Source organism: Helicoverpa zea, chromosome 17 (genome assembly GCF_022581195.2).
Source record: "Helicoverpa zea isolate HzStark_Cry1AcR chromosome 17, ilHelZeax1.1, whole genome shotgun sequence".
Classification (NCBI taxonomy): Eukaryota; Metazoa; Arthropoda; class Insecta; order Lepidoptera; family Noctuidae; genus Helicoverpa; species Helicoverpa zea.
Genome location: NC_061468.1, coordinates 9707256 through 9732718, shown reverse-complemented (window position 1 = coordinate 9732718; position 25463 = coordinate 9707256). Strand labels below are relative to the sequence as shown.

At 36.9% G+C, this 25463-nt stretch overlaps 1 protein-coding gene across 1 annotated transcript; it reads right to left on the bottom strand.

Annotated features, from left to right (window-relative positions):
• Positions 1–10748: 10748 nt before the first annotated feature.
• Positions 10749–18045, bottom strand: LOC124638546 (mitochondrial potassium channel ATP-binding subunit). The gene is made up of 14 exons (XM_047175549.1): positions 17907–18045; positions 17476–17821; positions 17041–17196; positions 16001–16146; positions 15430–15505; positions 15036–15176; positions 14351–14535; positions 13758–13935; positions 13296–13415; positions 12908–13011; positions 12394–12568; positions 11801–11979; positions 11251–11398; positions 10749–10880 (listed from the first exon to the last, which is right to left on the bottom strand). Exons 1-14 carry the CDS (start codon positions 17951–17953, stop codon positions 10779–10781), a joined length of 2103 nt encoding a protein of 700 aa, XP_047031505.1. The 5' UTR covers positions 17954–18045; the 3' UTR covers positions 10749–10778.
• Positions 18046–25463: the final 7418 nt, after the last annotated feature.

The following is a 25463-nucleotide window of genomic DNA, read 5'->3' as shown; positions in this document are numbered from 1 at the left end:
ACCGATCTATTAGCGCATCGAAAACAATTTGATAATTGTCTGATGTGACCGGAATGCCCTTGGCGATTGATAACGCGGAACCCGTGAGGCAAGAAAGTAAATAATGAAACTTTTCGATATTAGAAATGTTTTCGTTATTGTGCACGAGAGATGCAAATGTGTCATAGAATGTTTGCCAATATTCTATATTTCCGTCAAATTTAATAAGTTCGATTTTAGGTAAACGTGGTTGCGCAAATGGTTTCCGGTTTCCGTTTGCCTCCGATGAGATGGCGTCGCGGAACGGCAATGCGGCTTCACTTTTATCACACTGTAGGTAGATTTCTGCGACTTCGTTGACTGCGTAGTACATGTCGTCAAAGGCATCAACCGTTTTCATGTTTATACTGTCTTGAGGATTCAAAGCTAGTTTTAACGAGTTTATTTCGTTCGTGAAATTTATGTATTCATGACGCAAGTCGTCAATACGTCTATACCTACTCTTAAAAGGGCCTAACTTGGACTTATCGGATGTTATTTGACGAGATAAATCGAATAAAATTTGAATCTCACGAAATACGTACTCACGTTGAGTGACGAGAAGTTTGAGTTTAGTTTCTTTGCTATCCATTTTGTATTGTTTAGAATTCAATGACTAAAAATGGACAACTAAGTACTTTTACGTAGGTAATAATTGAGTCGTAGGTTACACGATTTGAACCAAGCACACTCAACAATTAGGTATATTATACGGCTCGGAAGGATCACTAAAAATGGTGTGACTTGAACGGCGCTTCGTTGACCGTAAGCCCTAGACCATTAGGGTTTTTTAGATCTATCCAGGTTGTAAGGCTGGACGAGATTTTCTGTGAGAGGTTTATGGAAAGCTGCACACAGGACCGATGGGAAATAGGAATCAGTAGGTACTTACAAAGTTCCGCCGGTTGCTGCAACTTGATCCACTCACGCTACTGCACAGATCACTTGTACACATATAATTTATAGTATGATGGGCGCCCAGTAACTCCCTGCAGGGGTTGTCGACTAGTTTAAGAAGTTTATGGAAGTTTACATATAGTTTTTGATTTTAATTTGCGGCGCGTTATGGCGGCCGGCGTCGTAATTTTGGCACACGCGCGAAAGTTTTTTGCATTGACGGTGGCGCCACGTCTCGCTTGGTGAGTGGCAGTTTTTGGAACTAGGAGAGGGAAATGAAAGGAATAAGGAATGCATGCAAGCTCAAACATAGGGGATTACATAGAGTGTACATAAGGAAATACATAGGGGATTACATAGAGTGTACATAAGGAAATACATAGGGGATTACATAGAGTGTACATAAGGAAATACATAGGGAATTACATAGAGTGTACATAAGGAAATACATAGGGGATTACATAGAGTGTACATAAGGAAATACACAGGGGATAACATAGAGTGTACATAAGGAATTACATAGGGCAGTTCATAAAGTCTACATAGGGGATGACATAGAGTGCACATAAGGAAGTACATAGGGGATTACATAGAGTGTACATAAGGAAGTACATAGGGGATTACATAGAGTGTACATAAGGAAATACATAGGGGATTACATAGAGTGTACATAAGGAAATACATAGGGGATTACATAGAGTGTACATAAGGAAATACATAGGGGATTACATAGAGTGTACATAAAGAAGTACATAGGGGATTACATAGAGTGTACATAAGGAAATACATAGGGGATTACATAGAGTGTACATAAGGAAATACATAGGGCAGTTCATAAAGTGTACATAAGGAAATACATAGGGGATTACATAGAGTGTACATAAGGAAATACACAGGGGATTACATAGAGTGTACATAAGGAAATACATAGGGTAGTTCATAAAGTCTACATAAGGAAATACATAGGGGATGACATAGAGTGCACATAAGGAAGTACATAGGGGATTACATAGAGTGTACATAAGGAAGTACATAGGGGATTACATAGAGTGTACATAAGGAAATACATAGGGGATTACATAGAGTGTACATAAGGAAATACATAGGGGATTACATAGAGTGTACATAAGGAAATACATAGGGAATTACATAGAGTGTACATAAGGAAATACATAGGGGATTACATAGAGTGTACATAAGGAAATACACAGGGGATAACATAGAGTGTACATAAGGAATTACATAGGGCAGTTCATAAAGTCTACATAAGGAAATACATAGGGGATGACATAGAGTGCACATAAGGAAGTACATAGGGGATTACATAGAGTGTACATAAGGAAGTACATAGGGGATTACATAGAGTGTACATAAGGAAATACATAGGGGATTACATAGAGTGTACATAAGGAAATACATAGGGGATTACATAGAGTGTACATAAGGAAATACATAGGGGATTACATAGAGTGTACATAAAGAAGTACATAGGGGATTACATAGAGTGTACATAAGGAAATACATAGGGGATTACATAGAGTGTACATAAGGAATTACAAAGGGGATTACATAGAGTGTACATAAGGAAATACATAGGGGAATACATAGAGTGTACATAAGGAAATACATAGGGGATTACATAGAGTGTACATAAGGAACTACACAGGGCAGTTCATAAGCTGTACATAAGGAAACACATAGGGGAGTTCATAAAGTGTACATAAGGAAATACACAGGGGATTACATAGAGTGTACATAAGGAAATACATAGGGGATTACATAGAGTGTACATAAGGAACTACACAGGGCAGTTCATAAGCTGTACATAAGGAAACACATAGGGGAGTTCATAAAGTGTACATAAGGAAATACGCAGGGGATTACATAGAGTGTACATAAGGAAATACATAGGGATTACATAGAGTGTACATAAGGAAATACATAGGGAATTACATAGAGTGTACATAAGGAAATACATAGGGGATTACATAGAGTGTACATAAGGAAATACATAGGGCAGTTCATACAGTGTACATAAGGAAATACATAGGGGATTACATAGAGTGTACATAAGGAAATACATAGGGGATTACATAGAGTGTACATAAGGAATTACAAAGGGGATTACATAGAGTGTACATAAGGAAATACATAGGGGAATACATAGAGTGTACATAAGGAAATACATAGGGGATTACATAGAGTGTACATAAGGAACTACACAGGGCAGTTCATAAGCTGTACATAAGGAAACACATAGGGGAGTTCATAAAGTGTACATAAGGAAATACACAGGGGATTACATAGAGTGTACATAAGGAAATACATAGGGGATTACATAGAGTGTACATAAGGAACTACACAGGGCAGTTCATAAGCTGTACATAAGGAAACACATAGGGGAGTTCATAAAGTGTACATAAGGAAATACACAGGGGATTACATAGAGTGTACATAAGGAAATACATAGGGATTACATAGAGTGTACATAAGGAAATACATAGGGAATTACATAGAGTGTACATAAGGAAATACATAGGGGATTACATAGAGTGTACATAAGGAAATACATAGGGCAGTTCATACAGTGTACATAAGGAAATACATAGGGGATTACATAGAGTGTACATAAGGAAATACATAGGGCAGTTCATAAAGTGTACATAAGGAAATACATAGGGTATTACATAGTGTACATAAGGAAATACATAGGGGATTACATAGAGTGTACATAAGGAAATACATAGGGGATTACATAGAGTGAACATAAGGAATTACAAAGGGGATTACATAGTGTACATAAGGAAATACACAGGGGATTACATAGAGTGTACATAAGGAAATACATAGGGCAGTTCATAAAGTCTACATAAGGAAATACATAGGGGATGACATAGAGTGCACATAAGGAAGTACATAGGGGATTACATAGAGTGTACATAAGGAAGTACATAGGGGATTACATAGAGTGTACATAAGGAAATACATAGGGGATTACATAGAGTGTACATAAGGAAATACATAGGGGATTACATAGAGTGTACATAAGGAAATACATAGGGAATTACATAGAGTGTACATAAGGAAATACATAGGGGATTACATAGAGTGTACATAAGGAAATACACAGGGGATTACATAGAGTGTACATAAGGAAATACATAGGGCAGTTCATAAAGTCTACATAAGGAAATACATAGGGGATGACATAGAGTGCACATAAGGAAGTACATAGGGGATTACATAGAGTGTACATAAGGAAGTACATAGGGGATTACATAGAGTGTACATAAGGAAATACATAGGGGATTACATAGAGTGTACATAAGGAAATACATAGGGGATTACATAGAGTGTACATAAGGAAATACATAGGGGATTACATAGAGTGTACATAAGGAAATGCATAGGGGATTACATAGAGTGTACATAAGGAAATACATAGGGGATTACATAGAGTGTACATAAGGAAATACATAGGGGATTACATAGAGTGTACATAAAGAAGTACATAGGGGATTACATAGAGTGTACATAAGGAAATACATAGGGGATTACATAGAGTGTACATAAGGAATTACAAAGGGGATTACATAGAGTGTACATAAGGAAATACATAGGGGAATACATAGAGTGTACATAAGGAAATACATAGGGGATTACATAGAGTGTACATAAGGAAATACATAGGGGATTACATAGAGTGTACATAAGGAAGTACATAGAGGATTACATAGAGTGTACATAAGGAAATACATAGGGGATTACATAGAGTGTACATAAGGAAATACATAGGGGATTACATAGAGTGTACATAAGGAAATGCATAGGGGATTACATAGAGTGTACATAAGGAAATACATAGGGGATTACATAGAGTGTACATAAAGAAGTACATAGGGGATTACATAGAGTGTACATAAGGAAATACATAGGGGATTACATAGAGTGTACATAAGGAATTACAAAGGGGATTACATAGAGTGTACATAAGGAAATACATAGGGGAATACATAGAGTGTACATAAGGAAATACATAGGGGATTACATAGAGTGTACATAAGGAAATACATAGGGCAGTTCATAAAGTGTACATAAGGAAATACATAGGGGATTACATAGTGTACATAAGGAAATACATAGGGCAGTTCATACAGTGTACATAAGGAAATACATAGGGGATTACATAGAGTGTACATAAGGAAGTACATAGAGGATTACATAGAGTGTACATAAGGAAATACATAGGGGATTACATAGAGTGTACATAAGGAAATACATAGGGGATTACATAGAGTGTACATAAGGAATTACAAAGGGGATTACATAGAGTGTACATAAGGAAATACATAGGGGAATATATAGAGTGTACATAAGGAAATACATAGGGGATTACATAGAGTGTACATAAGGAAATACATAGGGCAGTTCATAAAGTGTACATAAGGAAATACATAGGGGATTACATAGAGTGTATATAAGGAAATACATAGGGCAGTTCATACAGTGTACATAAGGAAATACATAGGGGATTACATAGAGTGTACATAAGGAAGTACATAGAGGATTACATAGAGTGACATAAGGAAATACATAGGGGATTACATAGAGTGTACATAAGGAAATACATAGGGGATTACATAGAGTGTACATAAGGAAATACATAGGGGATTACATAGTGTACATAAGGAAATACATAGAGGATTACATAGAGTGTACATAAGGAAATACATAGGTGATTACATAGAGTGTACATAAGGAAACTGCCTCGTTGGTCTAGCTGTCGCAAGTGCGGCTGCTGAGCGCGAGGTCTCGGGTTCGATTCCCGAGTCGGGCCGAAATCGCTTTGTGGGTTTTAGAAGACTTTCACATAGCAGCCCGGAGCCTGGAAGGTGGTGATTGATACACCCGTGCATCGGAGAGCACGTAAATGTCGGTCCTGCGCCTGATCTCTTTCCGGTCGTGTCGGATTGCCGTCCCATCGGGCTATGAGAGTGAAGGAATAGGGAGTGCACCTGTGTCTGCGTAAATGCTTGTGCACTATAATATGTCCTGCGTAGTTGGCTAATCTCCTTACATGAGAACAGCCGCCGTAGCCGATCGGCTAGGAGGACATCATCATCATCATCACATAAGGAAGTACATAGGGGATTACATAGAGTGTACATAAGGAAGTACATAGGGGATTACATAGAGTGTACATAAGGAAATACATAGGGGATTACATAGAGTGCACATAAGGAAATACATAGGGGATTACATAGAGTGTACATAAGGAAATACATAGGGGATTACATAGAGTGTACATAAGGAAATACATAGGGGATTACATAGAGTGTACATAAGGAAATACATTGAGCAGTTCATAGAGTGTACATAATGAAATACATAAGGGATTAAATAGAGTGTACATAAGGAAAATACATAGTGGATTACATAGAGTGTACATAAGGAAATATATAGGGCAGTTCATAAAGTTCATAGAGTGTACATAAGGAACTACATAGGGGATTACATAAGGAAATATATAGGGCAGTTCATAAAGTTCATAGAGTGTACATAAGGAAATATATAGGGCAGTTCATAAAGTTCATAGAGTGTACATAAGGAAATATATAGGGCAGTTCATAAAGTTCATAGAGTGTACATATACATAGGGGAGTACAAAGAGTGTATATAGGGGAGTTCATACAGTGTACATAGGGTGTAAATATGTAGCAGAGCAGTCGGGAGTCGGAGCAGTAAATCGGGGGATTTTTTGTTCTATTGAGAGCTTCTGCTGCGTGCGCTGCGTAAACGGTTAAAGTTTCGCAAAAATGATGTATGACAGTATTGTTGTGGACTTAAAATCAAATAACAATATTGGTTACAACATTTTATTCGTTTCAAATACCCCCATGATTACATTTTTACCAGTCTTTTCAAAATACCAACCTAGTTAAAATTCTTACCGTTATCAACGGTCTTTACACTTATATCACTTAAAACTGTGGACTTTAATGATATTAAATTGTTCATTTATATAATTAAAATTAAATTGTTCATTCATATATTTTAAGTTGATCATTCACAGAACTTCAAATGTAGGTACTATTTCACAAAAGTTTCTTGCGTCATTTTTGTTTTGAAAAAATGGTTTTTCTTTCATTCTTTCTTTCTAAAAGCGGGTGAACCATACGGCCGGCAATACACGGACCGCTTGAAGCAGGGCGACAAATTCAAGCTGTCGACCGCCCGAATAAATCGCAACTGCTCGAGCGGTTCGTGTATGTGCGTTCATATGATTGAACCGTACATATACAAAAACCCAAGATGCACAGTCTCGAATAAAAGTAACGTTCGAGTGTCCCCAAACACTAATTCTGTCTCTTTCTATACGGTACAAGCATACGTTATTGCAAATTCAACTTTACGCGAATTGCTTAAAGTCGTTATTACAACGCACTGTAGTTAGAGCAATAAAATTTTACGACCGAAGTGGTCGGCTAAGACAAAGAAAATGAGCGCACAATTTTGAATGTTGCGCTCATTTGGTGAGGACGTTTTTGAGACGTTGAGTGTGCATCTTGGGTTTTTTGTGTATCAATGGATAGAACTCTGCAGTTCACTGCAGTCAACAGCTTAAAGCGTCGCCCCTGACTGCTTCAAGCGGTTCGTGTATTGCCAGCCTACCTGTGTTTAAAAGTACACGCATATTGTGTGATTCGGCGACTCAGCTACTACTGTGTATTTCCGTAATTTACACACACACAAGTATTGTTTTTGTGAAATAAGTCATCTTCAGTTCGTTTAATTGTTCATTGCGTGAAAGGCCTTTTTTAAAACAGTACCTTTAACTTGACCGCACATAGCAAGCTCTATTATCCAACAAAGGCAAATGCATAAAACATTTAGATAATAAAGGTGTAGTTTAAATTATATAAATATACAAACGTGGAAGTAAAACTGCATAGCTATACTCCCCAGAATAACTATCAACAACTGATCATTTAACTATATAATTCTATAACTACACTTCATAAATCTGTTACGTACTGAAGCACCAAAATTCATAAAAAAAACAGTTAGGTAGCAGTAATCAAACCATACATTCTTACATTGCTCTCAGACTAGCGGAATTTCTGCGCAGCAACGCGATAATTGACAATGCGTTTCAAACAATGAGCCCGGAACTGCGTGAAAATCAGGTAATATGAAAGTGCTCTTAGAACTCATACGAAGTAGCGGCGTAGATGCAAGTTAACCGCCAACTCCTTATAATTTACACAATAAATAGCTGTGATTATAGTTCGGCCATTCAGAGAATGCGTTCCTGACACGTCGCGATTGAACTGACGACGTAACTTTGCAATGGCGTTGCAGTTACGATAAAAATATTTTTGCTGGTTGTTTACCGTTTTAACAATTGAGGAGCATTAAAACAACATTATTATATCAATAATCAATGAATGTTATAATTTTGTGCCAAACTGAGTGTCAAATAACTTGGTAAACAATATTTTTCTAAATCTATACTGCGCTATTACAAGGTTATGTCAGCGGTTTATATTTTGTAGTGCTGTGCTAAAAATAACAGGCAAGTATCGTAATCTGTTCTTATACAGTTATAATATAAAATAATACGTTTTGATTTTCTTTTTAAGAATTGGAAAATAATGGACTATAAGACTTAATTATAACTTTTATGAAATATAAAAATAAAACTATGACCAAACCGCATTTTTATACTTAGATTAAAAATGGTAACCCCAAATGGCGTTATGGGCCGCCATTTTGTGACGCTAAAACAGTCGTCCGTTGTCGTTTCGTGCGCATAGACCACGTTTTTCAAGTGTTTTCGATCTGTTTTTATTTGATTACCCGGCTTTTGTTAGACCGAGATATCAGGATTGATTCTGTTATTGATAATAATATAATTATACATGTAGGCGAAGATGATGATGAAGACACCACCTCCTCAAGCAAATCGGAGTCTGATTAATATTCTGTTCGCACATTCAATTCAATGTACTTGTAACAAAGAATAAATAAAACAATTTTATTATATGAATATTACCTTTTTTTGGTTTCCACTTAAATAACTAAAATATAAAACAAATGATTCCGCCAATTTAAAACGAAAATAATCTTAAAATAATGCGGCGGTTCATTTTGAAGGAACGGTAACGAACTCAGTGTTATGTTGTGCCCATCACTAGTCGTGACTAACTGATAGGTGTCAGGAACGCATTCTCTGAACGGCCGAAGTATAACAACAATATTCATATTTATATACTCACTAAACTATATTATATAACATCATACCGATATTGGGTTTAAATATATTTTTATACAAACTTATACCTAATCACGAGCAATCAACCACACAAGGTTTGCAATAGAGACAAAACAAATTCAATACAATATTCCCATATTTTTCAATAAAAAAAGCCTCTAAACTACTTTACGTTACTATAGAAAACTTAATGAAGGCCCCATAAAATTAAGTTACACACTTGAACCAAGTCAACCCATTTTGACAAATCGACTGCAAGCAAGCAATACCTCCTATCTGACTCCGGGTGGATTTTAAAGGGGAACAATAAAACTTAATAAAATCCTTATTCCGAGGTAGGTATAATGAGATACTGAAAATCCAAGTTTTCTTTATTTACGCATAGTATTGATTAATAAAGTTTTTTGTTTTTATTTTGAATCTTAAGCTACCTTAAACCTTTTTGGTAGATACAAGTTTTTTGAAACAAAAATGTCAGATAGGAGGTATTGCTTGCTTGCAGTCGAAATGTCAAACTAAGGAATTGACAATATTAAAAACAAACATTATATAACATTTAAAAAAATAGTACCTTTGCGTAGTAAGTGTAGGTATTCTATTTACCAAACTATGATATTGTAAGAAACGCTAAGTTCCTTTGTTAAAACACGCAAATGCGCTTTGAAATTAATGCACATTGGCGCAAGATGTGAAAATGAGAAGATAAGGCACCTGGATGCTAGAAGCATTTAACAGTTTTGGGTATTTTTATAGACGTTGAAGTCTAACCAAAAAGTAAGTAAACCCTTCATGGACAACTGTAGGTATTATTACCACCCGCATTCTATTTATTGTACTCCGGAATTCAAACTACTCTTTATCACACTGGTATCTACAACACTGGACGAATATTGGCTAAACTGTCATAAATATTCTGTTAATACTACTGAGGTAAGCATGGGTAAGGGTACTAATTAGCACTGCTGCCACACATAACATTCTGCTTAAGGTCTGTTCCACTATCTATACTAATATTATAAAGAGGAAAACTTTGTTTGTTTGTTTGGTTGTAATGGATAAACTCAAAAACTACTGGACGGATTTTAAATATTCTTTCACCATTAGAAAGCTATATTATCTACGAGTAACATAGGCTATATTTTATCCTGGTACGGGCAGTAGTTACCACGGGACGCGGGTGTAACCGCGGGAAAACGGCTAGTGTAATATATAACGATGACCAAGCCGATTTGACCAATGGATGGCTGGTAAGAGTTTCGTTTGCCAAAACTTTATAAAAATACAAATGTACAAGAATTTCTGATTTCCTTCTAAGGCCTGTGTTTGAGCGAAACGGCCTATGACTTACTAATATAAATATTGCTTTACTTTACACGAAAATAATCGCCAAAAGTAGAGTTTTTATGTACCCGATTTCCAGCAATTAAACTCGCGATTAACGAAACTACTTGCACCAGGGTAAAAACGAGCCTACGTCCTTTTGTGTATCAAATTTCATTTGAATCAGTTCAGTAGTTTTGTCGTATAAGCCGGAGAGACTGGCAGTGATACATTCGCATAATTTTCATATAAATAAATATTTCAAATTTCATAACGCGTAAGCTGTTTCGGATGCGGCGTCTTGATCTTGCTGCTTTATCAGGTTCCAATAAAAGCCTTTCTGTTTCTTCAGCTGACTGTGGGTACCCATCTGCAAAAAGTACAAAGGTATATTTAATTGAAACTACGTTTAAGAATCGTTTTTAGATTTTTTACGACAGGAATCAGAGATGTGGTTGAAAGAATGTGTAATTACGATATTGTGACTACTCAATCTATAGTACTATTAAAACGCTGTAGAGTTGTGTGACTATCAAGTCAGCGTTCATGATTGTGGACAATAATAAAATACCAAAGTAGAGACTACTAAACACATATACTCCAGTATTAATCAAAGATCTTACCTCCACAATATGGCCCTTGTTTAGCACGACTATCAAGTCAGCGTTCATGATGGTGGTCAGTCAGGAAATCAAAGACTACTGAACCCATTATAAACAAGTATTAATTAAAGACCTTACCTCCACAATATGTCCCTTGTTCAGCACGACTATGAGGTCAGCGTGCATGACGGTGGACAGTCGATGCGCTATGACGAGCACGGTGCGGCCCCGAGCCGCCGTCTCTAACGCTGTTTGTACTACTTTCTCGCTAGCTGAGTCTAGGGCACTAGAAGAATGTAAGAATATGATTTAGTTGTTATTTTTACCGATTTCTGATAAAAAAGGAGTTTCTCAATGTTTAGAGAACGACTCCTTGAAAATTATTTCGTTATGAAAGATATACAGGGCCATCTAAATTTGTCTGGATATGTCACTTGAGATCCTTTAAAAACAGTCCTAATTTATTTCATTTCATGATACTTTTTTACAAAAAAAAAAAAAAACTGTCCAAAAATTTTGGGTTCTTGTAATATATCATCTTCGGCGATCATATCCGACAATATTAACACCTAAATAAAGAAGTTTTCACAAACTCCAACTGTCACAATATTTTTTAAAATCTGAAATGAGTACTTCATTTCCCGACTGCCATGTAGGTTTATATTATTAGTTACTATTTTTGCTTTACCTAGTAGCCTCATCAAGTATCATAACCGGAGGGTTCTTGATGACGGCCCTGGCGATGGCTATCCTCTGCTTCTGTCCCCCGCTGAGGGACATCCCTCGCTCCCCCACGAGCGTGTCGTATCCCTCGGGGAAGTTGAGGATGAAATCGTGAGCGTTCGCCGTTTGAGCTGCTCGGTACACCTGGTGGAAGGAGATATAGTGATAATTTCTTCATCGCTGAACTAGCTTTATTCAGTTAAGCGAAAGAGTTTTATACAATTTTGAGATAGCGAGATAGAGTATACAGAAACGAGAGCGGAGATAATGTTAATCTATAACTTCATCAAACCTTTAAATTCCTGTACCAAACCCCTTTTGGTCACGCTATCTCGTCATCATCAACTGTCTAGTCTTTTCCCAAATATGTTAGGTCTGCTTAAAGCTTCACCGGATCCAACTGAGTACCTATCAGTGTTTTATTTTACAAGGAGCGACTGCCTATCTGACCTCTCTTACTCAGTTACCTGAGTGGAACCTGAGTTGATGCCTCTAAGTACTATTACAGTTTATATCCAATTTTTTGTTTTCGATATCTACCCCATTTGACCAACTTACCTCGTCATCGCTAGCATCAGGTCGTCCGTACCGTATGTTCTCCCTGACGCTGGTGGCGAACAGCACGGGCTCCTGCCCGATGAGGCCGAGCGCCCGTCCGCGCAGCCACGAGCCCGACATCAGACGGACGTCGATACCGTCCAGCGTTACTGAACCCGAGTCTACGTCGTAGAACCTAAAAATGGGATGTTAAGGTAACAAAGTGGAAAGGCACAGCCTAAACAAATTATTTGTTAAATAAAAAACATTAGAAAAAATATATTGTGTTAATTTCCACGAGAATCAATTGAGGATTTGAATACTCGACACGTGTTGCGGCCCTTCCATGGAGCATCTTCAGATGGCGCGAAATAATTTATTTATCTATATATTAAAAAATAATCTCTCTTTGAAACCTAAAAATGGGATGTTAAAATACTAACTGAGAAAAAAGTTATAAACTCATTTGAAACACAGTTTCCAACAAAGAAAAAAAGAAAGCTTCCTTATTTGAAGTCAGTTAAAAAAATCTTACCTTTCTAATAACGCTGCGATAGTAGACTTTCCATTACCAGAAGTACCAACGATAGCTACAGTCTTGCCAGCCGGGATCTTTAGGTTAAAGTTCTTCAATACAACCTGAAAACACAAAAGGCAATTACATTAGATGAGTGCTACCTACTACTAAATACTTTACCTAAACATATATACATATAATGCGTTCGGTAATTAGACCTTCGGTCTAACCAACTGCATTTTAGATTACATACGCGTTATGGCTTGTTTTAATTGTGCTAAGACAAATACTACCATGCGCTCATCAGCCAAAATATTGAGTGTACCAGGAATCTATCCCGGGGTCCGCTACATTATAAGCATTTGATTTATTTAAAATAAACACATTTTTTGGGGAAAAAACTTACCGCATCTGGTCGAGTCGGGTACGCAAAGGTGACGTCCTTGAACTCTATATCACCATGGAACTCATGGTACTTGATCATGTGTGTGCCAGAATTGTCCATCACCGGCTTCTTGTTGATGTACTGGAATGAGATTGGATAGTGGACTTTATTGCTGTGTGTAAGACCAGATTTTAATGACTGGGTTTAAAAGTTTCTTAAGTAACAAATTTAAAAAGTAATGAGAATGAAATCTGAAGATAGATAAATAACATTTTCAGACAAAAACATTGAAATAATAAACTTAAAATTATTCCATCTACTTTAGGTATAAATATTATTAAGGTCGGAATTAATTTCCCTCCGAGGCATAAATACGGCGGTTTGATATAATATTTTATATATATAAGCTATCAATACGTCAAACATATTGTTCGAAGAAAAATCTGTCTTTAAACAAAATTGCACCACACAAATAAGGTCAACCTCGAACACCCGTCCTCCAGCACTGATGCCCTTCACAACGGCTCCAAACAGCAGAGACAGCTGAGCGACGGATCGCTGTACCGTCTGAGCGTTCACCAGGAAGGCCATCACGTCGCCCGCTGACATCTGGCCGGACGACATTAAATGCCCGCCCATGAACATTGTACCTAGCACCATGCTGGAACAAAAAAAGTTATATAATGTATACTACTCACAAAGATATAAGATATTTTTTTAGAGTGATCTTTAAGAAGCTGTATCTCTGAAGAAAATTGTCGTACAGCAACAAAACGAGCAAATTGTAGTTTGTCCCGTCGTTGTGTATCTAGCTGTCGCAAGCGCGGCTGCTGAGCATGAGGTCTCGGTTTCGATTCCCGGGTCGGGCCGAAATCGCTTTGTGGGTTTTAGAAACTTTCACAAAGCAGCCCGGAGCCTGGAAGTTGGTGATTGATACACCCGTGCATCGGTGGTGTCGGATTGTCGTCCCATCGAGCTATGAGAGTGAAGGAATGGTGAGTGCACCTGTGTCTGCGCAAATGCTTGTGCCCTATAATATGTTCTGCTCAGTTGGCTAATCTCCTTACATCACTCACCCATTAAGGAACAAATTAGTCCCTGCTTGGAACAGCCCGATGCCAAGTCCTAGCTCCATGCTGAGTTCCGCAGCAGCCTTGTTCTCTCGCTTGAACAGTTGTGCCTCGTTCTCTTCGCCCGCGAACGCGCGGACGGTCCGCATGTTCGATATCGCTTCTTCTGCTACTAACGTTGATTTTTCTATCTAAAATCACGATTATATTATAAGGCGAAAGTTTTGAGTATGTGTGTATATTTTGTTACTACTTCAAATGCAAGAAAATGGTAAGAAATAATGTTACTTGTGAGATGACGGCAGATAGAAGAGTATGGAAGAAGGAAACATGCTTCGCCGACCCCAAATAAAATTGGGATAAGGGCAGGAGGAGCAAACGACTCAACGGAATTTGATGAACTTATATAGCTTAGTATAACGGCAGTAATTTTACTTATGCATCAGATCATAAAGGCTACTTTTTATCTGAGTGCGGATCAAGCGGGCCTGTATGGAAGCGCAAATGTCGACTACAAAACCCGCGATATTTTGGATTTTTTTTTAATATTATATGAGCAATCTCAAAAAATATTTAGTGCTGAATTATTTACTCTAACTGTCTAACATTTACTTTTAACTTCAATAAAATTACTTGAGTGCCAAACTACCTACTAATATAGAATAGTAGATCTATAGATACAACAACGTACCTGTGTTTGTGCTTCCCTAGAGAGCTTTCTAAGCAGTGAACCAATGAAAGTTCCACCGATGACCACTGACGGTATACATAGTAGAGTGAGTCCAGTCAACTGCGGGGATATGACTAGAAGGCTCACTGAGGATCCCACTACCTGGAAAATAAAAAATACCTTAGTTAAGATGGGCATTTCATTGTTCCGACGTCAGATTTGATCCACAGTCAGTGAATTTTACCATAATTTATAACTCCACCTCTTTTGTGTGAAACAATATTTCGCGATTTATAATGTTAATATTTTATGGCTTTTCAGATGTTTCAAGTTCACAGATTTACGAAACACTGCCTGAGCTACTCTTGCCTGATTTCTCATTATAGTATTACAGTTAAGTTAATAAACTTTTTACCTGTGTAGTGGCCCTTAGACCACCTGAAATAGTCTGTTTGAAGGAACTCTTGAAATCTTGTACATCAACTGTGATCCTGAAATTAAATATTCAACATTTTATATAGGCGTATAAAGGGGATGATAAAAAATATGTACCGGATGACTCAAAATCATCTTTATACTGAATCACGTAACCCTTTTCAACTTAACCAAATATAAACTAAGGGTCACGTCACACATATCAGCTATCAGTATCATTTGTACGAGTCTTACTACCTACCAAACCCAACCCACACTTGTAAAAATCTTAACGTAATCGACTTGCTTCCAGATAATGGTTATGATCCATTTTCAAGTTAATATGTCTTTCTACAGAATGCTCAGGATTTTGTATAAATTACTTTATAAATGGTTCTGCACATTGAAGAAGAAGCGAGATCTGCGAGAAGCCGAAAATAGATCTCAGTGGCGTGCACTTGGAGAGGCCTATGTCCAGCAGTGGACTGCGTTAGGCTGATGATAATGATGATGATGATGACTTTATAAATGCTATTCTATCAATATATTGATACTATTCAAATTCGGCCTACCTATTAACAAGTTCCCCAGTCCTCTCCTGGTCGAAGAATGCCATATCCTGCCTCAGAATGGACTCAAATAAGTCTTGTTTCATCTCAGAGGCGACTCGCTCTCCGATTTGTGATAGTAAGTGAATGTACAGGAATGTAAATACAGCCTGCAACAAAAAACTTTTTTATTAAGTACATAACTACTTTTTTATAAGTAATAAATTAAATTGAATTAGAATATAATAAACTGTATTGAATTAATTGAAATAATAATTCTGATTTAAAATTAAAATAAATAGAATTAAGAATAATGTAATTAAATATATTAAATTATATGTATACCACATTAATTATTATCTAATACAAAAGGCTCACGCAGAAGGCAATGTATTCTGTTAACTCATACCGCACTCCTTCTCTTCTCTTATTCTTATGTTTACATGTGGACATTGGAGTGGGTTACATGTTTGTGCAACTAGCTTTAAGTATTTTCTTGTATTTTCTCTAGCATGTAACTGTTTTTTGTCCCTAATAAAAAATAAAAAAAAAATAAAAAAAATAATAGCTTGATATAATTAAATAAATTGCTAAAATTACAGCTGAAAGAATAAATCTGGATAACCTGGAATCCATATCAATATCATACAGCTAAATAATTTGTTTGCTCGAATGCACTAATCTCAGCTATTTTGTAAACTTCTTTAAGTTTTAGTCCATATATATCAAGGAAGATTACAGGCTATTTCACACTAAGTGCTAAGAGTAATTTCCACAGGATGCAGGAAAAACCGCTGGCAGAAACATGTATGTAAATACTATTGAAATTGCACACCTTGGCAGTTAAGAAGTTTTCTAAAAGAATATACAGAATTGTAGATTGTCATTGAACATCCTTGACAGTCATTACGGGTAGACAGAAGCCAGTTAGTCTGACACCAGTCTAACCAAGGGGTATTGGGTTGCCCAGGTAACTGGGTTGAGGAGGTCAGATAGGCAGTCGCTTCTTGTAAAGCACTGGTACTCAGCTGCGACTTAATTACATATACATTATTTACACTAACCTGTCCCATATACAATCCAATAAGTTTAAGCGCAGGTATTCTGATATCATCCAGGAAGTCTGCCGTTGGGTTATGACGTTGATTAGCCAGTACATTCACCACTTCTCCTAATATCGCTGGAATGTACACGTTCAAGAAAGCCACTACTAATGCTGACTGGAATTGAAAAAAATATTTTTAGATGAGACTTAAAAGTTTGAAACTCTTTTCTTATTCAAAATATTTAACAGAAGACATTCATTATGGTTTGAAATAAAAATGTGTGCATTACTTTGTAGTACTTAACATAAAGTTTACCTGATAACTAAATTTATAATCTAGGTATAAAAGTATAAAACATGATGTTAAAATAAAATCATTTTTTGAACCAAGACACACAGCATATGATAAGGAATTGACTTAATTACTAGGCTTGCATAAGCTTGTGGAGCTTACCGCAACAGCAGCAACTAAAAGCCACTTATGAGGCTGTAGATACGATACAAATTTCTCCCAATCAAACTTAGCAGTATCTTCATCAACATTTGGCCTTCTTTGTATTATCCTCGAATGACCCACCACAGCTTTACAATATGCAGGGCCATTACTTAAAAAGTAACGAGCTCCGAGTGCTAAACTGACCCCGGTACACAACTTCCAAGGACTACAGAGCAGTAATAAATCAGATTTAGCATTTTTCTCTGCCGCTGGTTTCACCTCCGAAAAGTACCGTTTAACGACATTTGAAGGCTTGTTTTTAATTATATTTGTAAAGTAGACATTAGCCTTTGATGTTAGTAACCTAAAAAGAAAGATTTTTATCAGTTTATATTGATAATTTGATGTTTATTTATAAAAGTAACTTGTGAAGCAAAAACAAAATATACCTCTGTCTCACGAGCTGGCAAGAGTGCATTTGCATCAACTGCCACATTTTTATAAAATTAAATTTAATATTCTATATGAATATCACTTATTTACATATTCTTTTAGTCTTAATTATCAAGATTATGCAGATTATTTCCTGAAAATTGATTTGATAACCTCAATTTACGACTCAATGTCACTGTCAGAAGGGTGACGTAATAGTCACAGTTCTGAAACGTAAAATATTTGCAGGAGATGTATTGTTAATTTCTACTATTTTTATAGGTTCTAAATCGACCGACTAGCTACCGAACTAGGAAGGGTTTTAAAATTATTTTGCATAAATGTACAGTCACTGCAAAAAGCATCAAGAAAAATTTTAAAACAATAAAATTTGTAATTACTTTCCGAACGATATAACTGTGTTCCATTATAAGCAGTCGCTACTGTAAGAAATATATCAATCGTAATAAAAAAGTATCGCTGAAAAAACTAAAAACTTCAGATAAAAAAGAATATTTTAGAATAGTCATAGAATAGTGGACAAATATTTTAAGCCTGTCTAGAAAAAGTGCATAAGCAAAATTAATAGGTACAAGTTTAACGTCGCGTTCTACAGATGGCGTTAGAACCTACAGCTACCAAAAAGTTTGTATTATTTTCGTGGACAAAAGTTTTAAATAGTTAACATTATTGAAATACTTAGTAGTGCTTTCTGCTTTCACATTGAATGTATTACCTTTGGTGTTGTTTAATCGACATCTTTTGACATTGAACCACAACAAAACCAGTCCAAGATAAAAACTGATCCTTAATTTCAATCAAGTGTGTTAAGTAGGCAACGTTAAGAAAAAGGTGACAAATTGAAAATTCTAACAGACGTACACACATCAGAGTATCATAACTATCCATTCATCACACAGCAATTGACCACAGTTATAAATTTCACCCCTGACGGGCTGCGATCAAAACCGCCCCTTTATTGCGAACGAAATCGTAATCCCCACAACCCCTCACTATAAAGTGCTGACAATAAAATGCATTACGCTTAAATAATGTTTAATTTGTTTGAAGTCATTGTTGCTGCTTAATAACTTGAAAGGGAATGGTTTTAGTTCTTTGTGTTTGTTTTGAGAGTTTGATTTACTTAATTACATAATTACCTACCAGAAGTAGGGGTACCTACTATCCTGTAGTGGTCTCTACACGACTTAAGGTCTCAAAAAAAAAGGTTTGGTTGTTATAGTGTATCTACTATAGGCTAACTGAAACAGTTTTCTCTGCCTCGAAAGCTGAAAGATGAAAGCAATTCAGCTTGAAATGAGATAAGGCCCTTCAGGCAAGCAAAGCTGCCCGGCAAAATCTGTACGTATGAATACCTAAATGCGTAAGATTTGTTTGGCACTGAACACCTACCTATACTACCAGTTAAGTACTTGACCACCTGACGACTTATCTACAGTTGGCACACAAATAGATAATTTCTGCTGACGCTCCAGACATAAACTCGATTCTTTGTTATGTTTAGTGTAACAAGAGGTTCCGCAATTAAATTGCTGTTGTTATTTTAAGCCTAATAAAGACGAGATGTCTGCTCCTACAGGATAGGATCTCAAGCTTTTCTATATTCGTTAGAATTGTGACATTGCAACTACCTACTTACTAATTTAATCCTAATAATTATGACTGCTTGATTAATTTTATGTCGCCCACCCAGTAGTTATGATATGACATATCTTCAGAACTATAATGTTCTCCCAATGTAATAAATCAAATTCAAAACCTTGCTTAACAAACAGATAAATTCTCAAAATATATTCTTAAAGCTGAATACAAAAACGACCATTGCGTTGAATAAAAAAAATCACAGATGGTCAAGTGGCGGCAACGCGCCCCGGTTTTGGCGCCAATATAACCTATTGTTTAACACAAGTGGCGCGTTTAAAACGGTATTATTTGTGTACCTATCGCTCGTTTTTATTTGATTTTATGCCATTTTAAGTTGCTTGAAGCATTTGATTGCTGATAATTTTATTAAGGGAACAAAGCGCGGCTATAATGCTAGGTATAGTATCTACTGATTCTAATCTAGCTCTCTGTAACTAGTAGACCAAAGAGAGTCTAACCATTTAGTACCGATCAGGAATTTATGTAGGTAAAAATAAAAACTAAATTCTATGGATTTCTTATAACAATAGCCTAGGCCTTTTGTAAATATGTATGTGATACCAGTAGATCACCAAAAGGACTAGATAGGTACCCATTTCGAAAAATAGTCTACACAGAGGCAACGGTCAAGTCGTCAATCCGATAGCAATATGCCGTCGGCAAAGTAAAGGCAAATACAACGAGGAACTGACTGCAGTTTGCAGAAGTAGTTTTTTACATTCTGACTATTCAGGCTATTGAGCTTTGTATTTTTCGATAGTTCCTAGGTACTGTATTTTGGATCTAAAACTAAAATATCGTAAACTGAACAGAATTTTTAGTTTCATTGAAATGAAACTGAAACATGTAGACGAACAACAACAAAAAAAGATCCACAACATTTTGTGGTGAACTTAAAATATTACTTAGTACCCCAAAACCTACTTATTTTCAATAAGGTAAAAAATAGGTCCGTTATATTTATTAACAAAAAAAAAAACAGACAAAAAAACAATTTAAAATTTTCTTTAGTTCTTTAATTGTTCTCAATTTGGAGCTAAATTACTTCTGTTTTGATCTGAAATGATTTGGTTTTAGTCAAGGGTTGGTTCCCACAGTGACCACGGTGTTCAATAATGACCACAAATAGCCAGATCATGACAAATATCATAAATCACACAAATCAAATGATCTGAATTAGCGGGACTTAGTTATAAATTGTTATTAGGGATCAAATTTTAAGCCTGGTGGATTTTGAGTTTCCGAAGTATTCAATTTCAGTTGCATTCTAGAATTTAAATAATAGATGGATGATTTTGGTTAAATTAGATACTAAGTATTATAAAGATGTAGAGTCCCGAAGAGTCTTTGTTGTCTGGTCCGATTAGAAAATAACTGAAAAGGTCACTTTTGATCCGCTGCCTGGCGTGTAGTGCATGGGACAAGGATATGACCGCAAATGTTTCCTTCGACCTTCGAGATCCTTATCTATTGCATAAGTATATTGTGTGGAGATTGCAGTCTCAATCTATACTATCTATACTAATATTATAAAGAGGAAAACTTTGTTTGTTTGTTTGTTTAGTTGTTATGAATAGGCTCAAAAACTACTGGACCGTTTTTAAAAATTCTTTCACCATTCGAAAGCTACATTATCCACGAGTAACATAGGCTATGTTTTATCCTGGTACGGGCAGTAGTTACCATGGAACGCGGGTGAAACCGCGGGAAAACGGCTAGTTTTCTAATAAAACTCCGACTAATTTATCAAAAGAAATAAATCTAACTTATGACGCTAAAGACCTGACGCTTCGCAGCAAAACATTAATGAAGAAAGTACAATTATTATCTATATGAAGATACAAAATATCATATAACCTTCACCACAGCACTTGCAAAACTGGATCTAAGTATGTAATTTAATCACTGAAACGATCAACAAATAAAATTAAACCCTACATTTTCGACTAAACTCTTTGCAATCAAACGCGCAAAAGCTGTCATAAATTAATAGTTTCTCCATATGCCATAAGTAGCACCATTTAGTGCAAATATCAATAATGTTCAATAACTACTAATACTTTAATTTATTGTCTGTCCTGACACAATACCGGTTCGTTTCGACCCTGTATTAACCCTCAAATGACGAGGGCGTGATGTTCCCGAATAGTGTGGGATTATTATGGTTTTATTGGTTGCATAAATAAATATTAATGTTGTCTTGTCAGTGGTTGGAATTTTATAGTATTTTTGGAAGAATATTTGAAATATCGTTTGGTTTTTAATTATGTTTAACTGTTGTATACCTAAATATTCATTATTAAGTTTATGTAAAAAGTTATTTGTAAATAAAAAAAAACCTTTATGTTTAACTACAATTTTGTAAGTTAAGATATTTTTTTTTTTCAAATGAGAAATGATAATATCAACGACGACATTTAATAAAATACCAGAAAAAGAAGTATTTCTGAAAATTTTAGGAAATGAATCTGTTTCAGCATTGTTGATTGCTGCTGGTTATATGTACAGTTCTTGTAGTTAACAAAATTAAACCAAAGCGCCGTAATGATTATACTTTGTATGCCTATAATTTATAAGGTTACCTATGTACGTACCTATGTACGCATGGATATTTGAATGTCATATGTATATGTGTATGTTTTGGTTCGTGCTGGGCGCAAATCAACCTTCAGAATATTTTACATCTGCACACCTACCGTGAACTACGCTTTTATTAAAAAGTATGACCTTATCTTTGAAATCGAATCAAAAATAAAAAAATACGTGTGACACTCGGGGACTGCCGCGGTAAAGCTATTGCATAGCATTCTGTATTGTATTCGTCCGATTTCGGAGCAGCTCGTCTCGATTCGGGCGAGTTCCGTAAAGTCGTACAATACGTCTAATCGCACGACACAGCGCCGTGTCGAAGACTGCCGAACTGACACGACGTTAGACGATGCACGGCCTTCAAGCCACACCTCCGTGCCCGTCGGAGTGGGGAGCGTGAGGTTTTTTCGTTACGGAATTTCTGGGTTTGGTCCCCGCGCTCAAGGCCTGCGATAGAAGCTATGCAATAGCTTAATAAATAAATTTTCCTCTACGTGTATGATAATGCCCAATAAAACATAATCCTATTACTGACACTTGTGCTGTGCAAGTGTTTAATGAATCGGATCATAGTGGATCTGATGATCGCTGCTAGTGCGTCGGTGGGGCGGTAAAATGCTGCTTTCGTAAGCGTGCGTGCATATGCGAAATATTGATCCTGTTGCTCGAAGGAATTTTATTGTCGTTAAGATTTGTGAGTGAGGATCCGATTTAAAATATTATTTTGTAAACATTTATAACCATGGAAAAGATTGCAATTTGTTTGGGGGTGAATTCCGGGGATGAGAATGGCAGTTTCAATATTTTGTTTTTCAATAAATTTAATGTAAGCACTAACTGTTCAATGGCTAAATAAAAATTCTATTCTATTCTATTTTTATTTATGGCAATCCATGTCGATGCAAACGTCGACGATTCTGCCAATGACAAGTGGAATGAGAAGCAAGTAGAGCTTGTGATTGACAAAAAGACAAAATTAAGTTGATGTTGTAGTCAAACTTGTGTAACTTATCGTGTTAGTAGGACGGCACTGAAACAAACAGAAATACATTTACATATATAAATAACTAGCTTTTGCCCGCGACTTCGTTCGCATGGAATAGTGACTTCCGGCATATTTTTGGTTTGACCAATAGATGGCGCTATATGTCCGGAATAATTTATTTATTTATTTATTTATTTTTTAAATAAAAACTATTCTATGTCCTTTCTCAAGTTCCAAACTATGTCTGTACCAAATTTCACACAAATCGGTTCAGTAGTTTAGGCGTGAAGAAAAGACAGACAGACAGAGTTACTTTCACATTTATAATATTAGTTAGGATTAGGATAACAATTATGTTAGTAACATAAAACAAGAAACATATGTCGGAGGGCGCCGTAACATCAGGATGGCACTATCGTCCGACATCAGTTAGGGTAATCGTACAAAGAGATAACTCAAAGAAACTCAAAACTCAAACAAACTAAAAACTCAAACGTTTATTCAAATTAGTCGGAACAAAAGACAGCCCCCAAAACGCCCGCCCTTCGCCACTTCCTATGTGTTTTGGCTTGGGGAGAAGAAGTGGCGGAACAAACTCCCCAGCAACACATGTCTGTCTGTTAGGTTAGAGGAACCATTACAATACAAAAATCACAAGACTCTACAATAACACTAGGTACACTACACGTAACGAAATTTAGTTTCGAGATGTGCGCAACACGACGACTCGACCAAGACTGAGCTCCGCGGACGCCACGCCGACCACCACGACTCTGCCAAGCGCGCCAAAATGTTGTTTCACTGGAAACGCCACCAGAGGGCGCGCTTGCGTGACGTTTAGTGTCCGTACTAATGACAGTCTCCGACACGGCCATCCTGCGTTGACCACGTCCTCGTGGTCGTTTAATCTGCAACAACACAAACACAGCACAGTATGCACAGTACAACCTCGGCCACTCCTGACCACAACAGTAACTTGTCTCATTCCAATAAAACTACACAACGGGGAAAGTAAAAATACTCTACGCTCTACACTTCGTTTGTTTCATGAACCTGACAATAATCCAAGTCATCAATGTTTTAACTGCTAAATCACAACACACAAATACCAAAGCCATGTACCATCGTCATCATAACCAAAACTAAACGTACTCTAAGCTTACAGAAAACTCCAAGTAAAAAAAACTAACGCCACGGCTATCCAGCCGAAAAGCAATCACATTGCTCTCACACAAAACTTAGTACGCATGTCCACCCAGTGGACAGCCCGTGTACACCACCCCTGCGGTTACACGCTACGGTCTCCATAGACCACGACCTCCGCCAGAGTTAACCGCGCACCGCGCATCCACGGTCTACTCTTCCACCGAGAGATTCCGACTTCTAACGGACTACGGCTACGGAATAACCACTGGTACGGCCGAACACATTACGGCCGTTAGCTTAATTTACTCAAACCTTCTAAACTTGATCATCATCATTATCAACACGATCATCCATTACATCAATCTCGACTGGTACATGACCTTTTGGCATTTTCCTTAATCTATCGTGAGCAAATTCATTCAGTATTCAAAGCTTTTTAATGTGTAACGATCACCTTCCAAAACTTCGATTACTCTAAATGGACCTTTGAATTTCGGATCTAGTTTTGTCTGATCAATCTAAACATTTTCAATGCAATAGAATGCTTTCACCTTGTGTGATGACATGCGATGTCCTGGCCTGCCGCAACTCATACGGCCTCCACGACAAATCCGGGGGAGGACGACGCTCCAAACAGTAACTGCAGCGCACCTCGCCCTCCGCTTGACTAATAGACCTCGTCCTGTTCTCCAGGCTCGGTCCACCTTAGATGATATCTGTTAAGCCAGAAATAGAAAGTGCTTAGGCATCAAATATTGACAACATATGGGCCAGCAACAAACCTTCCGGTTACGCAAGATAGTAAGACGTATACACATGTTACAGATTTAAAGCATAGCAATCACTATTTAAATGAGGAAACTAGAATGTAGGTAACATTAAATGCTAAGCACGAAATCAAAGAAAGATCGAATTGCTAGTCAGACTCAACTTGCAAATTACTAAATCGCTAGGCTTCAAATGACCGTTGTCCCTTAGCCGAGCTCTCAGCCCATCCTGGCCTACTAGGGACCACAACCACAACCACAGTGACATGACACCAACTGTACCGCAGACTTTACACAGGTCTCTTCTTGGTCACCCCGATGCCATCACACAGGCCAACGGGTCTTTTCCAAGTCACCGCGGTATCCATCATTGGTACAACTTAGCACAAAATGTTACCAAAAGTCTATAGTCTGATGCACAA